The 19,275-nt window shown below is 39.1% G+C and overlaps 1 protein-coding gene across 1 annotated transcript; it reads right to left on the bottom strand.

Moving 5' to 3' along the window:
• Positions 1-8,708: 8,708 nt before the first annotated feature.
• Positions 8,709-9,656, bottom strand: OR2M17 (olfactory receptor family 2 subfamily M member 17). The gene has a single exon (NM_001389965.1). The coding sequence runs from the start codon at positions 9,654-9,656 to the stop codon at positions 8,709-8,711; it is 948 nt and encodes a 315-aa protein (NP_001376894.1).
• Between the last annotated feature and the right edge of the window lie 9,619 nt (positions 9,657-19,275).

Genomic DNA, 19,275 nt, shown 5'->3' with positions numbered 1-19,275 from the left:
GCAAAGATAATAAAAGATAACTCAACAAAATGCCTAATTAAAATATACGTGCTCAGAAAATATAATATCTTAACCATTCAAATATCTCAATCATTGCCATTGTTATACTTTTGGTATTTAATCTCTGTATTAGTCTGTTAGACTGCCATAACAAGATGCCAAAAACTAGGAGGGCTAAACAATCAAAACTTACTCTCTCACAGTTCTGAAAGCTAGAAGTGTTAGATCAAGGAGTCAGCAAATCTGGTTCTTCTGAAGGTTGCAAGGAAGAATCAGTTCAATGCTTCTCATCTAACTTCTGGTGGTTGCTGGCAATCTTTGGTATTCCCTGACTTATGAAAAATAACTCTGATGTGTCCTTCATCTTCACATGGCAATCTCACTGTGTCTGTGTCCAATTTTCCTCTTTTTATAAAGACACAAATTATTTGAATTAATACTTCCCCTAGTGAACTCCTGTTAGCTTGGTTACCTCTGTAAGGACCATAGCTTCAAATAAGGTCACATTGTGAAGTACAGAGAGTTCAACATATAAATTTTGAGGCACACGATTCAACCCCTAAAATATATATTAATTTCCATGTTTAATTTTATCCTATCATTTTGTATAATGATTTATTCTTTAAACTGGAATATAGACCACCAAAATGTATTGTCTTACATTTAAAAAATACTATTTTAATAAAACAGAATTGTGCTTTATACAGAGTTGAATATGTGCTTCTTAGAGAGGAAAAAAGTGCTGCATTAATGAAATAGATTCATGAAAAGATTCTCTAAATGAGTTTTAACCTAGTATACATGATAGAACAGTCAAATTATAATAATGCCTTGTGTTCACCTGCTGCTGCTGCTGCTAAGTTGCTTCAGTCGTGTCCAACTCTGTGTGACCCCATAGATGGCAGCCCACCAGGCTCCTCCGTCCCTGGGATTCTCCAGGCAAGAATATTGGAGTGGGTTGCCATTTCCTTCTCCAATGCATGAAAACGAAAAAGTGAAAGTGAAGTCGCTCAGTCGTGTCCGACCCTTAGCGACCCCATGGACTATAGCCCACCAGGCTGCTCCGTCCATGGGATTCCCCAGGCAAGAGTACTGGAGTGGGGTGCCATTGCCTTCTCCTGTGTTCACCTGCTGCTGCTGCTAAGTCGCTTCAGTCGTGTCCAACTCTGTGCGACCCCATAGACGGTAGCCCACCAGGCTCCCCCGTCCCTGGGATTCTCCAGGCAAGAACACTGGAGTGGGTTGCCATTTCCTTCTCCAACGCGTGAAAGTGAAAGTGAAGTTGCTCAGTCGTGTCCGACCCTTAGTGACCCCAAGGACTGCAGCCTACCAGGCTCCTCCGTCCATGGGATTCTCCAGGCACACCCTTTAAAAAGAACCTAAGACATAGTCAAAACTAATATTACTCAAGTTTTAATACGGGATGAATTAAGGTAAGATGGAAATATATCTATTGCTTTGGAAGTATCTAACAGATTTTCATCTCTTTCTGCTTCATTGAAACCCAGAAAGTGCTAGGTATTTTGTGATTTAAACTTATTTTTTCCAACCTACCTTCTGGTGTTTCCCAGGAAAATACAAGAACACTGACTGAGTAATAAAAAGGCTTAAATCCTAGTTTGTTTGTTTTTTTTCCCAAGTTAAATTTCTTTGTCCACAGGGACTTAGTCCCTTGCTTTTAATTACATTGATGATGTTATCTTCAATTTTTCCTGAGGTTCTCAATGTAATTTTTCCTGATTCCAAGATAAGCTTTGTTTCTTTTTATACCAAGTAGTAGGGGGTGATCTGTTTCTTTCATCATTATTAGTGTAGATTGCTTGAAATATTCACCTATGTCTGGCTTTTAAAATCTTAACAATTTCTCTATCAACCTCTATCCCAGTGGTTCTCAAATTTAGACACTTATTAGAATCTTTTGAAGAAACTTGAAAATGTTATCTAGACCAGACTTTTATAAACTCATTAAATTAGAATCTCTTTGGAAGAAGCCAGGCATTATTTTCTGAATCTCCCCAGTTGATTCTATTGTGCAGGCTCTACCCTTTGCAAAATTAACAATGCCATCTTGGTCCTTGGATTCCACTGTTCTCTATTCCATGGCAAAACTTGTTCAATAAACTTTTTTAGTCGCTCATATTTTTTTGGTCAGTTGACACTTTGAGATTAAACTACTAATAAGCCCAAAACATGCTTGTTCTTCTTTAAACAGTTTCCATATAATGCATAGGCTTGCTGCCAGAGGTATGGCTAAGAAAAGGAACACAATTATTTATTAATTCATCAGCATAGAGCTTGAGATAATTTATGAAATAATGAAGGATTTTCCCTATTTGTACCACTTTATCGTTATTATTTTTTGAGGGAATATTTCAAATGATCAAGAATGACCACACATTGTCTTAAAATAGATATCACCAGTCACTATTGATCTCTTTTTCCTTTTGACAGTAGTTCTTACTTCTCTCTCTTTATGACTCTCCCTAAAATTTCCTGCTTGACACTAGTCTTTAAAAGCTCAAATGCCTGATACTTATCATCAATTGGACAGTTTGGGAAAATGTGTTAGTTCATCCAGTCACCAGGAAATGTGGAGTTGTCTCATTTCTTTGAGAAGGACCCATAGAGGGGGAAGTCCAGTAAACACTCAGAAGCCCAAGTAACTCTATGAGTAAGGATAGTTGGAGAGCCTCTCCCTACAAGTGACAAATGAAGGATAGATGGAGGCTTACCAAAATTCCACCTACCTTATTTTATTTCCCTCCCCTGACCCCCAACCCAATTAAGCTACTTCATAGGTGATTCAGAGTATTGAGCAAGTTGCTCTGTAACTGGGCTTTGTGATACCAGGTCCAATGGTGCATACAGGGTCTGTGTTAAATGGAGATGCTCTATTAAGCTTCTCTCCATTTCCAGGGAAAGAATACTTGAAAAGAGGCTCTTTACTGGATTCATAGAGACTTAATGTTGCACAATGGAACACAAAAAACGCCCCTGTGACCTGAGCTACCCTTTAATTACTGGGTATCATCTGTCCCACTATCCATAAAATCATGCCTGCTCAGTAGATTTATTTGTCCATGGAACTATCTCCTACTGTTATTTCCAGTTTTCTGAGAATGGACACCAGAGAGTCTTTGAATTCATTGCAATTATTATTTATAATGACATAGAACATATAGCAATCCAAATATCCATCAATAGGAGTATGCATGAATAAGTTGATGGTATATTTATCCAGTGGGATATTGTATAAGTATTTAAAGATTCATGTGAATAGACTTGACGTATCAAAGTAAGTTAATTTTAGAAAACATAACGTGTGAAACATGCAAGTTGAAGAATTATGTGTAGAGTATAATACCTATTGTATCATATTATGTAATTTTTATGAAGATGTACACATTCAGCAAAATATAGTACCATTGCTGGTAATACGTCATCAAAACTTCAAGTCTGTGATTATGGCAGGAAATGTAAGAGGTTCATGGTATGATGGTGAGGAGTTACCCAAAGAGCATTAACTCTAGCTGGAATCTCATTTCATTAAAAACAGGAAAAGGAATAAATTCATCAGGCTAAGATAAACTCTCATATGGGAATGTGTCCATACTTCTTATATCATTCCTTTTGTACTATGCATAATTAAAATATTTTAAAATAATAAAGCACTTTTTAAAAATAAATTAATGCAAAAAATAACAATATGTTTCAGTTTTATTGTTATTTGCTAATTTGTTATTTAGAAAGTTATGAAACTTGATTAGATGATTCAGTTGGTTACTGAGAACTATACAGTATTGCTATTATTGGCTTTTAAAAAGAGAAATATTCTAGTCTGACTCAGTGCATTCAAAGAAGTCTAATGTAAAATCAGTTGATGAAATAATCTCTTATTGTCTAGTTATTAAGATGATTATTAGATTATTTTCTATGTAAAATAGTCTAGATTCATAAGGAAAAAAGCACTTTTAATTACAAATGTACATACATTTGTAGTGATTTGATTTTCACTTTAAGCAGTGACACAGTACAAGGCAACATTTATGTTGCAACTGTAAGGTAAGGGAGTTAGAGAAGACAAGGTTCAGAAAAAGAATGAGACCAGCACTTTACAGGAACAGATCACCTTTAATGAGGTGAGAAGGGGCAGCAGTCAGATTAGCGAGCTGCTGCACTTATCCAAGAAAAGAGTAAGTATATATAGGCATGTATGTGGAAAGTTACTGTCTTAAGGGGGCCTATTCTTCTCCAAGGTTGTTCAGAGTTAAACTGATGGGGTAAGGAATTTTGGAGATCGGCCAGAGGCTGGACCAGCTGGGAGCTGGGCGTAATCAACGTTAATGTCCATTTTTTTTCTTCGGGTGAGAGAGTTCTTTGTTTTACATAGAATGGTGGGGAGGATCTAGAGGGGAGTTTGAACTCCAGGCTATTTTGAGCCATGTAACTTTCCTTCAACAACAGCCCTAGCACATGCTCTACTATTATATTAATTAGCATGGAATGTTTACATGCTAACTGGTTTCTCAAGTGTATTTATTACCCTTAGATTTATTTCTCTGTCAGATGTCACCAAAGTGACCAAACAGTTCTGTCCTTTTGAGTTTGCTAATCAGGACAGCTTCTACCTTTCACTAGTTGGCACTTTGCTCTTCGGTCCAAGGAACCATATAAAATACTTTTCCAGTTAGGTAGCTATTTAAGTGGGGTCTTCAATTTTGCATGCTCATTAAAATTTTTCAGCCCCCACAAGACACCTCATTTAGTGAGTCCCCGAATAATTTCTTTTTCTAAGAATAGTACCTCTCTCTTGAACTTGAAGCAGAGAACTGAAGTTGCTAGTAATCACCTGTCTGAAATGGTGTTCCACTCCAAATGATATCGGAGAACATCAGAAAACTCAGAATAAATTTTAGATTATATGGAAACATCTTGAAACCTATAAGATTTGTCATATATGTTACAAATCTGATAATGAAAGATATAGCTGGAAATGACTTTATACAACCTCATTCAATAGACAGGTAAATTTACAAGTTCAAATAGGAATCTTTAAGCAATATTATATTGGATCAGAAAAAAAGTGACCCCTATAGAAACAACTATGTTTAATTATGTTAGACTGTGTTGACGTCCTCTCTAACTTTGAATACTGGTGTGGTAAGTTACCTAAATTTTCAAGCTATCTTTGATGTGTTTATGTAATCATCATAAACCTGTGACTTTGATAAAAACCATTTCATATCTCTGGACCTCGACAACTACACCTGATTAGTGATGGAATATAGAGGTCTTTTTCAGCTTTACTATGTCATGGTGAGGAAATAGTCACTTTAAAGTTAGCTTGATGGAGTCTGAAAATTCTAAAGCTTGCATATTTGTTTAACCTCAGTGGAGATATCAGTATTTATGCCAACCCTCAAGATCAAAGGTGAACAGTGCAGGGCTTACCACCACCCACCCTCAGATCAGAGTAGCCTGGAAGAAATTATCTCAGAAGCTACTGTCAAATAAATACACATTTATGACTTCCGTAATATGAGCCCCCTCCATTATCTCAATTTAATTGTCATGGAGTTGTATTAAAGTGCATAATAGGGGAAAAAACTGTCATATAACATAATAGCTGGCCAAGGGGTCTTTCTGCCCTTTCCTGATTATGTTCATGGATAACTTCAGCCCTGTACACTTACCTCTCCTGGTGAGGAATCCCTATAAGCCATAAGGGGAGGAGAGAGAAAGCATTCCCTGAAAATGTAGAGGCACTCTTGTTCTAAACCATCCATCTAACATCCTCTCTAGAAAAAACTGTTTACTGGCAGAATCTATTGTCCCTCACTAAAAATACTGAAAAGGAGATATTTAACCCTTTCCCCATTCACGCTAAGGTTCTCTGTAGTCTCACCATAGCCCAGTACCTGTCCTTATTAGTGACCTACTAGTACCAGCACTCCTGCCCAGGGAGTGGAACAGAGAAAAGCAGGGTTTTTTGAGCTACTCTAGGGGCAAGTATTCTCCTGTGTTTATTCGTTTTTCTTGGAAACCTGGATATATTTACTATCTGGGTCTGTAACTATCCAAATACTTGACTCCATACAGGTTTTCAGTGGAACAGTGGTGGCCCTCAGCTTATTCCTTATGGGTTCCACTGCCTGCACCCAGCAGAGTATCCATACCTTTTGGTACAAATAAAAGTTCGTTTAGAATCTGCGACATAGGAGACATGGGTTGGATCCCTAAGCCTGGAAGATCCCCTGGAGGGATCACAAAGAGAACATCCAAGCATGGCAACTTGCTCCAGTATACTTGGTGGGAAATTCTCACAGACAGAGGAGCTTGGTGGTTATGGTCCAAAGGGTTACAAAGAGTCAGATATGACTGAAGTGACTCAGCATGATTAGAATCTGTGAGGTCAGTCAGAGTTTCTCTTCGATGATGGTGATGAAGCAGTATGTCCTGAAACTGATTATTGGACCAGAAACACACTTAATGAAGTCCTTCTTGGGGTCTATTGCCTTTTTTCATCATGAAGGGTAGTCAGAGAGTTTGTACAACTCAGCTCATCACTCATCATTATAATATGTACCAGAGAGTTTCACCCAAATAATGTTAGCTACCATGATGTGAAATTAGATATGAAATAAATAGTGCCACCACCCTCTTCTCCATTTATTCTTCTTAAGATATGGATTCCAATAACTCTTGCAGAGTACTGAGTGCCTTTAGTATATGCAGCCAGGCCAACTTCCATTTGAATATACATAGCTGATTTAGCATCTCATTGGTACATAATTTAAACCTTTGTTTACATGTATACAAGGTCCAACTATTTCTGTGGCTTTCAGAAATTAAGAGTATGATAACACTGTGCTCACATGAATGAAATTTACAGGTTGTAGTAGCCACTTCACATATAAGCAGAAATTAATTATGATACTTTTTCTAAAGCAAAGCAAACCTCCATGGAGTCAATATAAAAAAATTAAAACTATAATATATTTTTCATTAATAGTATATGATATCTCAGAAAGATATATATTAAAAAAGAGAAACAGATGAAAGAAAGAAGAAAGTTTAAAAGACTTATTTTGATCATGTGACCTTATAGCCTCAATCAGGAAAGATGTCATGTCAAGAATTCTATTTTGGCATTGTCCTGTTTTGTATCTTGGGAAAAAATTCTACAATTCCTTAACTATTAGGGAAAGAACTGTGAAATATTTCTCTTTCAAAATTAAAAAATATTTAAGGATATTTCATGTAGGTGTCATCATTTCTGTAAGGATCCACTCTCAGTGATACTCATCACATTCTTGGAAAACTCAACAGTCCCCTTTTCCATTTACTTGTCAGTTTCAGTGTTTTAAGGTGATCAACGAAGGGCTGTAGTAAGAGTACATATCTAATCATAAGACTCACAACTCCACCCTCATATAAATGAAGCCACAACTTTCCCCCCGCCCTACTTTTTAACTAAATTAATACCAGTGTCTTATTTTTAGATATATCTTTTTATAGCAACTCCAAATATCAGGTATAGCAACTCCAAATATCAGGTTTAGATTAAAGAAGTATATGCAAGTTCCATAATGAAATCCCAATCTTTATAAGGTTTATCCAATTTCCCAGGTAGAACCAATATCATAGAAATCTGGTCTTCTATGGACACAAAAGTGTTTCACTTTGAGTGCTGTAACCTGTCCCAAGATGAAGAGTTTCTACTGGATTTGAGTATATTCCTTTGGGAAGACCATGTACATTGTCTCAGAATGGGAGATGGGGTTCCCACCAAGGCAATCAAAGACCAGTCAACATTTTCATTCAGTTACCATCCATGTTCATCAGGAAAACAAAGAAAAAAGTAGGCAGCTTATGTAACAATAATATTATTACACCTTTACTGCAATAACTACTAAATTCATGGAAACTTTTCTACACACATTCAAAGGGTAATGTTCTGATATGAAGAATAACAATATTCCCATCATGGTTCAGTACATAAATATGATATAGATCATAATTTCTGTGTAGGACTCACAGCCCTGGGATTTCATTATACCATAGTGGATTTTTAGGATACCAAAAAAAACCCTATAAAATATAGGTTGATGATACCGCATCATCTGTCAAAACTCTGGAAATAAGTGGCTCCGCTATAAGAAATCTTCAGATACACAAATGCTCAGTGTATTAGAGAAGTCAAACAAAAGAAAAAAGTCTTTTTGGCCAAAATAAGTAGTATTTATTATAGAATAAGTTTTTTGGTAAATGAGCAAATATCCATGACTCTCTGGTTAGGTCATATTTTGAAAGAACTAATGACAAAATGAAATAGACAAGTGTGGTATTTAACTCAGTACATAAATCATTGAATAAGAATTTCAATAAGAATCTGTTTTGTGAAAATAAGGGAAAGCATTTAAAAGAGTTTTATTATTTAGTTCTATTAATAGGAGTATATCTGTTTATTGACTTAATCATTCACTTCTCAAAAACTTCATTGAGTATATTTAAAACCACAATGAATATTCAATGAATGCAAAATATATCAATAAACTAAATGTGTACCCAGAGTTCATCAACTGTGATGACTATTTTAGAAAAATTATACATTTGTACATTTGTTGCTAAATCTTGTTATATTTAAATAAATGAACTTGCCAGAGAGAGAGACAGGAGTTAGGAAAGAAAAAAAAACCCTGCAACCATTATCCAATTTGTTCTCTAAATTTCCTCTTCCCTAGTACCTTACTGAATGCTTTGGCCACATCTTTGTTCCGGAGACTGTATATAAGGGGATTCAGCGTGGGAGTGAGAATGGTGTAGAAGGTCGATACCATTTTATCCTGGGTTGGGGATCGATTAGAATTGGGTCTCATATATATGAACATAGCTGCTCCATAATACATCCCCACAACAATAAGATGTGAAGTACAGGTGGTGAAAGCCTTGTGCCGACCCTCCCCAGAACTCATGCGAATAACGGTTATAATTACACGTGTGTAGGAGATGATGATGAGTGACAAAGGGAGGAGGAGCATTACTACACAACAGATGAAAATAAGTGTTTCGAATGTGGAAGTATCCGTGCATGAGAGATGCAGGAGTGCTGGGACATCACAGAAGAACTGAGCTATTTCTCGGGATCCACAATAGGAGAAAGACAAAGTAGCAGCTAACTCAACAATCCCATCAAAGGCACCAAGGAACCATGAAGAGGCAGCCAGGAGTCCACAAAGTTTCCAGTTCATGAGACTGTGGTACTGAAGAGGAGAGCAAATGGCAACATAGCGGTCATAGGCCATGACAGCCAACAAGAAGCACTCAGCACCAAATAGGGACACATAGAAAAAGATCTGGGCTTCACATCCTGCTACAGAAATGGACTTCCTGCCAGACAGGTAGCTGTGGGCCATCTTGGGTACAGTGGTGCAGATGACCATGAGGTCCATGAGGGAGAGCTGGCTGAGGAGGAAGTACATGGGGGTGTGGAGCCGCGTGTCCAGATAGATGACGAGGACCATGAGAGTGTTTGCCAAGAGCGCCATTGTGAAGATGCCCAGGACCAGAGAGAAGAGAAAGATGTGAGTGGGCGTGTAATTAAAAATCCCCATCAAGATGAAGTCAGGGTTGAATGTCTGATTCTCCCACTCCATAAAAAATGTCTTCTTTATCTAGAAGCACAAGAAGTCACAAACGTTAACTATCTGGGTTATTATTTATTCATCATCCACTCTACGTGTGGTATGCTGGTAAATCAACATACATGATATGGTCAGGCCTGAAAAAGAATGAGCAGAGACTTTGCACTCAAGCTCCACCACTGCCAACCTACATGTCCTCTGACGAGTTACTTCTCTGTGCTTTATTTTACTTCTTTTACAAGGCAGAAATAGCTTTTCAATTGAGTTGCTGGAATTATTAAATAAGATATCAGTGCAAACCACAGCATCCAGACAGAGTATATGACTCCTCAAGAAACATATAACCAATTATTAAATAGGATCATATACATAAATTTAACATGTGTATAAATTCTGTAACAGAGAAAAAGAGCATTTTGAATGTCATTGCCTATATAGTAAGATAACTGAAACTAATAATCTGTTACTTCTAAGAGATATGAACATTTGCATTTATGTAACTTTATTTGTGCACCAGACTTAAAGATCAAACAGGACTACTAGTTAAACAATTACGCAGAAGATGAACCTCCAGTGTAGAATAATTGGTAAATCATTTGAAGTAACTGATGCATCATGGTTAGGTGACTTAGCTGTAAATGAAGAAGTAAAAAAATCAAAATTATCATTTATGAAAAACAATAATATAGGTGGAGAGAGGGGGAGAATTTATCATTTATGTCTCAATTTGAGAAAGGTAGCATGTTGAGATTTCCTTTCACATTCACCAAAATGAGGAAGCTTTAAGAAGGTGTATGAAGATACCCAAATTCCATAACTTGCAGTTATGCTAAATTTCATTAATTAGTATCTAAAGACTGGTTCCAAATAGGAAAAGGAGTATGTCAAGGCTGTATATTGTCACCCTGCTTATTTAACTTATATGCAGAGTACATCATGAGAAACGCTGGGCTGGAAGAAGCACAAGCTGGAATCAAGATTGCCAGGAGAAATATCAATAACCTCAGATATGCAGATGACACCACCCTTATGGCAGAAAGTGAAGAGGAACTAAAAAACCTCTTGATTAAGGTGAAAGTGGAGAGTGAAAAAGTTGGCTTAAAGCTCAACATTCAGAAAATGAAGATCATGGCATCTGGTCCCATCACTTCATGGGAAATAGATGGGGAAAAAGTGGAAACAGTGTCAGACTTTATTTTTGGGGGGCCTCCAAAATCACTGCAGATGGTGACTGCAGCCATGAAATTAAAAGACTCTTACTCCTTGGAAGAAAAGTTATGACCAACCTAGATAGCATATTGAAAAGCAGAGACATTACTTTGCCAACAAAGGTCCGTCTAGTTAAGGCTATGGTTTTTCCTGTGGTCGTGTATGGATGTGAGAGTTAGACTGTGAAGAAAGCTGAGTGCCAAAGAATTGATGTTTTTGAACTGTGGTGTTGGATAAGACTCTTGAGAGTTCCTTGGACTGCAAGGAGATCCAACCAGTCCATTCTGAAGGAGATCAGCCCTGGGATTTCTTTGGAAGGAATGATGCTAAAGCTGAAACTCCAGTCCTTTGGCCACCTCATGCAAAGAGTTGACTCACTGGAAAAGACTCTGATGCTGGGAGGGATTGGGGGCAGGCGGAGAAGGGGACGACAGAGGATGAGATGGCTGGATGGCATCACTGACTCGATGGACGTGAGTCTGAGTGAACTCTGGGAGTTGGTGATGGACAGGGAGCCTGGCATGCTGCGATTCATGGGATCGCAAAGAGTCGGACACGACTGAGTGACTGAACTGAACTGAAAGACACAAAAGGAAGAAATAGATGTCTTGATATATGTCTATCAGTGTGAGAGTGAGCCAAGACCAGCTTGTTGTGTTAGAGGAAAATGGAACTATTTTACATAGGATTCAGATCAGATCAGATCAGTTGCTCAGTCGCGTCCGACTCTTTGCAACCCCATGAATCGCAGCACGCCAGGCCTCCCTGTCCATCACCAACTCCATCACCAACTGGTCTAAATGTCTCTGGCTTCTCTAGTGCATCTCCATCCCAAAAACTGTTTCAAGCAAAGAAGCAGGACATTTTTAAAGCCCTTTATTCTCACTGCACTTTGTTTCTTCATCCCTACCTAGAGGACAATTTAACTGAAGCTTAAGTCCAGTTCAAGGACCCAGCCGCTCTTTATTCATCACTGTGTATCCTTTTTTTCTTAAAGTGGGCCCCTCAACATTTTAGATATTTCGAGTCCAGCCAGAAATATGAGTATCTATTATGTCTCACTGTGTTACTTCACCATCCCTTCCACTGGGCAAGTATTGTCCCTGCTGCAACATTTACTGGAATGTCTTTTCAAAAGATTGTACTGATTGTCTATGAATTTAAATATTATGACACCAATATAACTTTTGTAATTTTAAGTCTATACACTATTACTCTCTTTTTGTAGAGATAGGACTGATTTCCTACAATCTTTACCCTAAAGCGGTAGCTGAATTGTGAAAGCTGGTTAGTTAAGTGGAGCCTACAAATGAGAAAATTGGATGTGGGCATTGTTAGTGTAAAGTTAACCATTAAGATGGACTTGCTGTAAATGAGGAACACTTTATGTAGGGGTGCCAACACCCTAGGGGAAGTCTTAATCTTCTGAGTCAATTTGATTGTTGTCTTAGAGAGAAGTACCAGTTTAATTTTTTGGCTTCCAGGTATGCCCTTGGCTGCCAATTGGTCTGCATGATGAGTGGGGGTGGGAGAGAATGGTGGTGGGGCTGATTAGAATGGCATTCTTTAAACAGATCTTCAGTTAATGTCTTTTCACAGGTGATCTTTGTGTATGATTCAGGACTGCCTCAATTTCTGGTTTGTTTTGTTCATCAGATATCCATGTGTTTTGATCCTTCCGTATATCCCTTGTAATGTTTAGCTTGCTGACCATTTCTTCCTCCTTAATCATTGTCCTCACTTATTTTTTCTTTTCTTTTTAATTAGTTTTTATTGGAGTATAGTTGCTTTACAATGTTGTGTTCATTTCTGCCTTACAAGAAAATGAATCAGCCTTACATGACATATATGCCCTGCTTTTTGGACTTCCTACCCATTCAGTTCACCACAGTGCAGTTAAGTAGTGTATGTTCTCATTAGTTATCAATTTTATACATAGTATTGATAGTGTGTCAACCCCAGTCTCCCAGTTCCTCTCACCCTACTTTTCCCTCTGTATTCATACATTTGTTCTCTGCAGCTGTGTCTTATTTTTTTTTTTTGCTTTGCAAATAGGATCATCTATACCATTTTTCTAGATGTTTATTGCTACACACACTCCTCAGTATTCTGAGCTGAGAAACTCTTAGCACTTTCTAAACACAGTTCTACAATATCATTTATCATATTGCATTGTTATAATTATTATATATGTACCTTTGGATACAAAGGTATGTGCACATGTAAGTTCTCAGCTGTGCGAGACATAAATACATTGTTGCCAGTGTCCTTATCCATTTCCTTATTCTATTTTCTGAAAATATTTATAACCACAGTCTTCTTTCATTCTTTAACTGTACATCTAATCATAAAAAACAATTTTAGATTTTTCTCTCCTTTTTATTCCCAAAGAACCAGTCACGTAGTCATACAAATTTGTTATTAAACTAACTCTCTCAGTGACTTCCCACTCACAATGCAGCGGCCATGAATTCTGTCCCTTGGTCCAGGAACTAAGATCCCACCTGTCTCTGGTTGATGCTGCTACTGAACCTATGCGCTCTTGAGTCCCTGGGCCACAACTAGAGAGAAGCCCGGGCATTGCAATGAAAGATCCAGAAGGCCACAACTAAGACCCAGCGCAGCCAAAACAATAATTAATTAACAACAAGAAAAAAGCAGCTCTCTCATTCATACAAAAGCATCTGTTCTTATATTCATAATCCAAATCCTAATTATTACATGTTAATAGCTATTATACAAGCTAATTAACCTTTATTCCTGAAGATTCTTGAGTTTCCAGCTCAACCTGCACATAGATATTAGTGGCCATTATTTTACTTCACAAACTCCAGGAACTTCAACTTAACATTCAGAGTGTTTAAGGATGTATTCTATTAACTAGATAAAATTTAAATTTCCATAGAAAACGTGTACTTAGTTCAAGCCAGCTTATTACTGGTAATTATATATTTTAAATAACACTATTGAAAACATGAAACGTGGCAAAAAGGTAGTTGGCATTGTTTTTCAATATTATACCAAGGCATTGTTTAAGAGACTCTCCCAAGAATTTAATTCAGAGAATGAACCTGTGTTTGTGTTAAATTAGATAATGAACCATATCACTATTCCTAGGAACATACAGTGTTTCTTCATCCTTTACAAATAAAATAATTTGTGATCAAAAACTAATCTTTAAAATTTGTTGGGAGCTTTAAAAAAGCAGATTAAAAGATACTCTTTATGGTCACACCTGCAAAACTACATCTTGCAGCGATACTAGTGACCAAAAAAACTGTTGTTCAGTAATTTTCAAAAACATACTAGACTGTCTTTAGTTATACAAATAGTATTACAAAGGGTTTTCTATGGTGTGTGTTAACCACCATAGAAAACACCCTGTGTTAACCACCCTGTGTTAACCACCCTGTGTTAACTACCAGGGTCATAGTCCCTGTGACCCCAGGGACTGCAGCCTGCCAGGCTTCTCTGTCCATGGGATTTCCCAGGCAAGAACACTGGAGTGGGCTGCCATTTCCTTCTCCAGGGATCTTCCCAACCCAGGGTAGTGCACTCAATAATCTTAAATTATGTTAGTTCAATGTTTTGAAAAGTATTTTACTTTCTTTCTCACAAAATAAAATCCACTTTCAGATATTCACAAAATACTTTCTGCTATGTAATCCTGAATTAAGGGCCCAAGTGTCATTGATCATTACAAACACTGTATCATTAAACACTACATGGCTATACCTAATTACTTCATTGGAGTACAGAATTAGACTGAGCTTACCTATATTCTTACTTAAAAGAGGAGGATGCTTCCAAATATAAATTAAATACATATATATGTAAAAGGAAAACTGGAGGAGGAACAGTGAAAAACCTCTGCTGAGGAAGATGACTAAATTAGTTTAAATTTTGAGCAAATATAGATTCTTGTGAAGAATAAGAAACAGAGGCGAGACCACATGGATAGCACAGATAAAAACTGGACATGATCAGGGCCTACCAAGTAAGAAGCGGTTGATTCCCCTTGGGTGCCAAGAGTAAGTTGTATTTTCCCTTAGTTATAACCCAGCAATACTATCCAGCAGAACACATAAAGAAGCCTGTCCCAGGACAGGTGGATTTTCACGGCATGTAAGCATGACTTACGATGGTTAGAAAGTACTCACTGAGTGCAGTGACTCTCACAACTTGATACCCCAGCCAAGTACTAGTGAGAGAGTCATTTCCTAGGCAGGTTGATAAGGAGTCTAGGGGTCCCCAAGAAGAGAGGGGTCTGGGATTCTCAAGGAGGAAGAAAGGACAAACTTTTTTTTCTTTTTCTACATTCCTTAGGATTATATAACAATAAGGCATCCTGCCTGAGGACAGTCTCTGGATTAAACCTTCTGGCTAATTCTGTTATCTTAAAATGTAAATTATGGGAGGTCTTTACAACCTCCAGACATTCTTTGGAGTATATAACTTCATTGTTAACACTAGCAAGCAGGTGCTCTTTCTGCCCCCTTCTGATGCCTATGTCAGAAGATTTCTCTATCTCCTTTATACTTTAATAAAACTTTATTACACAAAAGCTCTGAGCGATCAAGCCTCGTCTCTGGGCCCTGGATTGAATTCTTCTCCTCCAGGGGCCAAGAATCCCGGTGTCTTCGCGTGATTCAACAACAACCTTTCATCTTGGGGGCTCATCCAGGATCCTTCAGGACAAGGTAAGGATGCTTGGAGCTTTAGTTCTTTGTTCTTTTAGCGAACACGTTTTCTGCTGTGCTTTACTAACTCTACTGTGTGCTTGTGTGAATGAATGACAGGCCCTGCGTGAAGCAAGTAAGGAGCCCTGCTCTGCGGTTCCACGGTGATCTCATACGGCTCATGGCAGAAACCTGTCAGGGCGTTATACCGACCTGCCAATGCCAAGAGGCACCCAATGTCTCCTTCGGGAACCGACCAGAAACGGGCAAAGCATGTGGACCGAATTCTCCTTTCTCGGTCAAACTTTTTGGTCTCTTTGACCATTTCATAACTCCTTGGGAATTAGAAGTACTAACCTAATCTATTGGATCATAGACTTTCAAGGGACTTGTGATCTATACTGTTATTGTATACTGTGGCTTAGGTCCCAAACTTGAATTGGTAGTCAAGAAAGCGCCTAGCCTCACTAGGAATCGAAAATTCGGAAGCTAGATGGAACTCTAGCTCCCAGAACATCTCTGAGGTTAAAGGTTACTCAGATTGGGACTGCGATGGGTTTTTTTTTTTTTTTTTTTTCTTTGTTAACGCCGGCTCTTAGTGGATCAGAGGAGGCTATTATACTGGTGTGGTGATGCTTGGAAAGAACATCTCAGTTTTATGTTCGTGTCGGTCTTATTGTGGTCAGGAAATACTCAGGGTCGTGCACAGGCACTCAGATGATGAATGTTTCCCCTAGTAGTCTTAGCTTGGGAGGCATTCCGGAAGGTTACTCTGATTCACCCCGGGTGACATCAGAGGCAAACAAGGTTAAAGGTGAAGAGCTGGACGTCAAGTAGGGATGCTATCAGGTCTACCCCTGGTACATCCCCACCCCATCTCAGTGTTAGAACCGGGAGGGACGTGGACTGTGCCTGCGTCGGTAAGGGACAGACTAAGTCCGACCAGGAAGGAAAAGCTTTTCGTGTAACGTCTGTCTACACCCCCATCTAGAGCAGGGAGGGACACCTCCGGTAGAAAAATGGCACTGGTCACTTTTTTTCTCTCTTACAGATGGGAACTAACAATTCCAGCCTCACTCCTTCGAACTGTATCCTGAAAAACGGATAGATTTGATGCCCAGGGCTTAAAGAAGACACACCTGGTCTTCCTATGTGATACTGCATGGCCACGGTATCCATTGGAGGACAGAACGATGGCCAGTTGGAGGGTCTCTTAAGTATAATACTGTTCTACAATTAGACCAGTTCTGTAAGGAACAAGGGAAATGGGTAGAAGTAGCATATGTGTTGCCCTTTTTCTCTCTGCGAAATACGCCAGACTTATGTCCTAAGGGTATAGATTTGGGCGTGAAACCTTCAGTTCCCTCCTGTCCTCCTACTTTGCCCCCATACCTGGGGCTCCAAGTTGAGCAAACTGAAAGCCAGAGAACCCCCCTCAGAAGGGTTGCCTTGGTCTCAGTGGAAATCCAAACTGGGATTCAAACTGCCCACATGGAGGTCCAAACAACTCCTGTCTCAGTACGACCTCAGACTACTCTGGTTTCGGTAGAAACTCAGACCATCGAGGTAAGAGATGAGATGGAGGACAAGAGACAAAGAGAAGAGGAAAAACAGGTTTCTCCAATCTATCCCTGGGATCATACGTGCAGAGCAGCCAGAGAGACTGAGGAACAGCCACACAAGCTGTTGCCTCTTCATGAAACACCCACTGGGAGAAATTATCAGTCTGTGAGAGTTAATAAGCCTTTCTCTTATCAAGAAATACAAAGAATCAAGGAGGATCTGGGAGACTATTTAGAGGACCCAGAAAAATATATTAGAGCTTTTAAAGGTGTTACTCTGCTTTATGACCTCACTTGGAAGGATGTGATGTATATCTTGGGACAAACGCTGACTCCCGAGTCAAAGACTCCAGTTTTGGGAAAAGCGGTTGCTTATGGAGATGAATGGCTTGGTAATGAATCAGTAGGGAAGAGGGAGAACGAGATAGCGGCCCTCCCCACTGGGAATCAGGTGGTCCCAACTATAGAACCAGACTGGGACTACAACACAGCTAAAGGAAGATGGGATCAGAGTCATTTTGTTAGATGTATTCTTGAAGGACTTAGGCAGGCACATTCTAAGCCTTTAAACTATGGCAAATTGGCAGACATAGAACAGGAGGAGAAGGAAGCTCCTGGTAAATTCCTAGATAGACTGAGAGAAGCCCTTACAGATTCACTGAGATTGATCCTGAAAGAGAAGAGGGGAAAGTGATCTTAAAGGATAGATTTCTCACTCAGTCAGCTCCAGATATCCGCCTTAAGCTATTAAAACGGGCGTATGGACCAAATCAGTCTTTAGATACTCTGTTACACTGGCTCAGACAGTCTATTATGGTAGGGAATATGAGGAAAAGAAAGAGCGCAAAGGCTATGAAAAACGTTCTTAAACAGCCTAAGAAAAATGCCCAGAGGGGCCCAGGTGAAAAGGGATGTGTTTGCTATTACTGTGGAAAGGAGGGGCATCTCAAGCGGGATGGCCCTCAGGCATCTAAGCCGCCCCCGGCTCCATGTCCGGTCTGCAAAAGACCACACTGGAAGAGAGACTGCCCCCGGAGGCATAGGTCTCTGGGGTCGGACTCTCAAGACAATCAGGACTGAAGGTGCCTGGGGGTCCCCACACAAGCTCCCGTCCTAATTACACCTGAGGAACCCGGGTATTAATAACTGTGGGGGCCAATCTGTCGATTTCCTTTTAGATACTGGGGCAACTTATTCTGTGCTTACTGAAGCCCCTGGCCCACTTTCTTCCCGATCCGCTTCTGTAATTGGACTGTCTGGACGAGCCAAAAGGTATTATTTCAGTTATTCTTTATCTTGCAACTGGGATTCTGTGCTGTTTTCACACGAGTTTCTGATTGTGCCAGAATCTCCCTCACCCCTTTTGGGAAGGGACATACTGAGCAAGGTCCATGCCTCTGTTTTCATGAATATGGAGCCCTTCCTTTCTCTCCCTTTAGTTGAACAAAATGTAAATCCTAGAGTATGGGCTGATGGAAAATCTGGGTCGAGCACAAAATGCTATTCCTGCAGTTTTTAAGCTCAAAGACCCACACGTATTTCCACGTAAGAAGCAGTATCCACTGAAACCTGAAGTTAAGGAAGGGTTAAAACCCATCATTGAAATTTTAAAGGAGCAGGGACTATTAATTCCCTGTAACAGTCCTTGCAACACTCCTATTTTGGGTATAAAGAAATCAAATGGTAAATGGAGACTAGTTCAAGATTTATGAATAATAAATGAGGCTGTAGTTCCTTTACACCCCGTGGTGCCTAATCCTTATACTCTATTGTCTGAAATTCCTGAACGAGCCAAATATTTCTCAGTAGTCGATTTAAAAGATGCCTTCTATTCAGCGCCTTTGGCGGAAGAAAGTTAATTTCTATTTGCCTTTGAAGACCCTACACAGCCAGCTTCTCAGTTAACCTGGACAGTTTTGCCCCAGGGATTTCGTGACAGTCCTCACTTATTTGGACAAAGTTTGTCACGGGATCTACAAAACTTTAATAGCTCTGAAGCAGTGGTGTTACAATATGTAGATGATATTTTGCTCTGTGCTGAGACAGAGGAAGCTTGTTCGTGAGCCTCAGATTTCTTAAACTTTCTGGCAGATTGTGGTTACAAGGCATCAAGAGAAAAGGCTCAGCTTTGTCAACAATCGGTTGTTGTCTTAAAATGTTAATTATGGGAGTAGAACTGGT

Source organism: Bos taurus, chromosome 23 (genome assembly GCF_002263795.3).
Source record: "Bos taurus isolate L1 Dominette 01449 registration number 42190680 breed Hereford chromosome 23, ARS-UCD2.0, whole genome shotgun sequence".
Lineage (NCBI taxonomy): Eukaryota > Metazoa > Chordata > Mammalia > Artiodactyla > Bovidae > Bos > Bos taurus.
The sequence above is the reverse complement of the archived record's forward strand: the minus strand, read 5'-3'. Positions and strand labels throughout refer to the sequence as shown.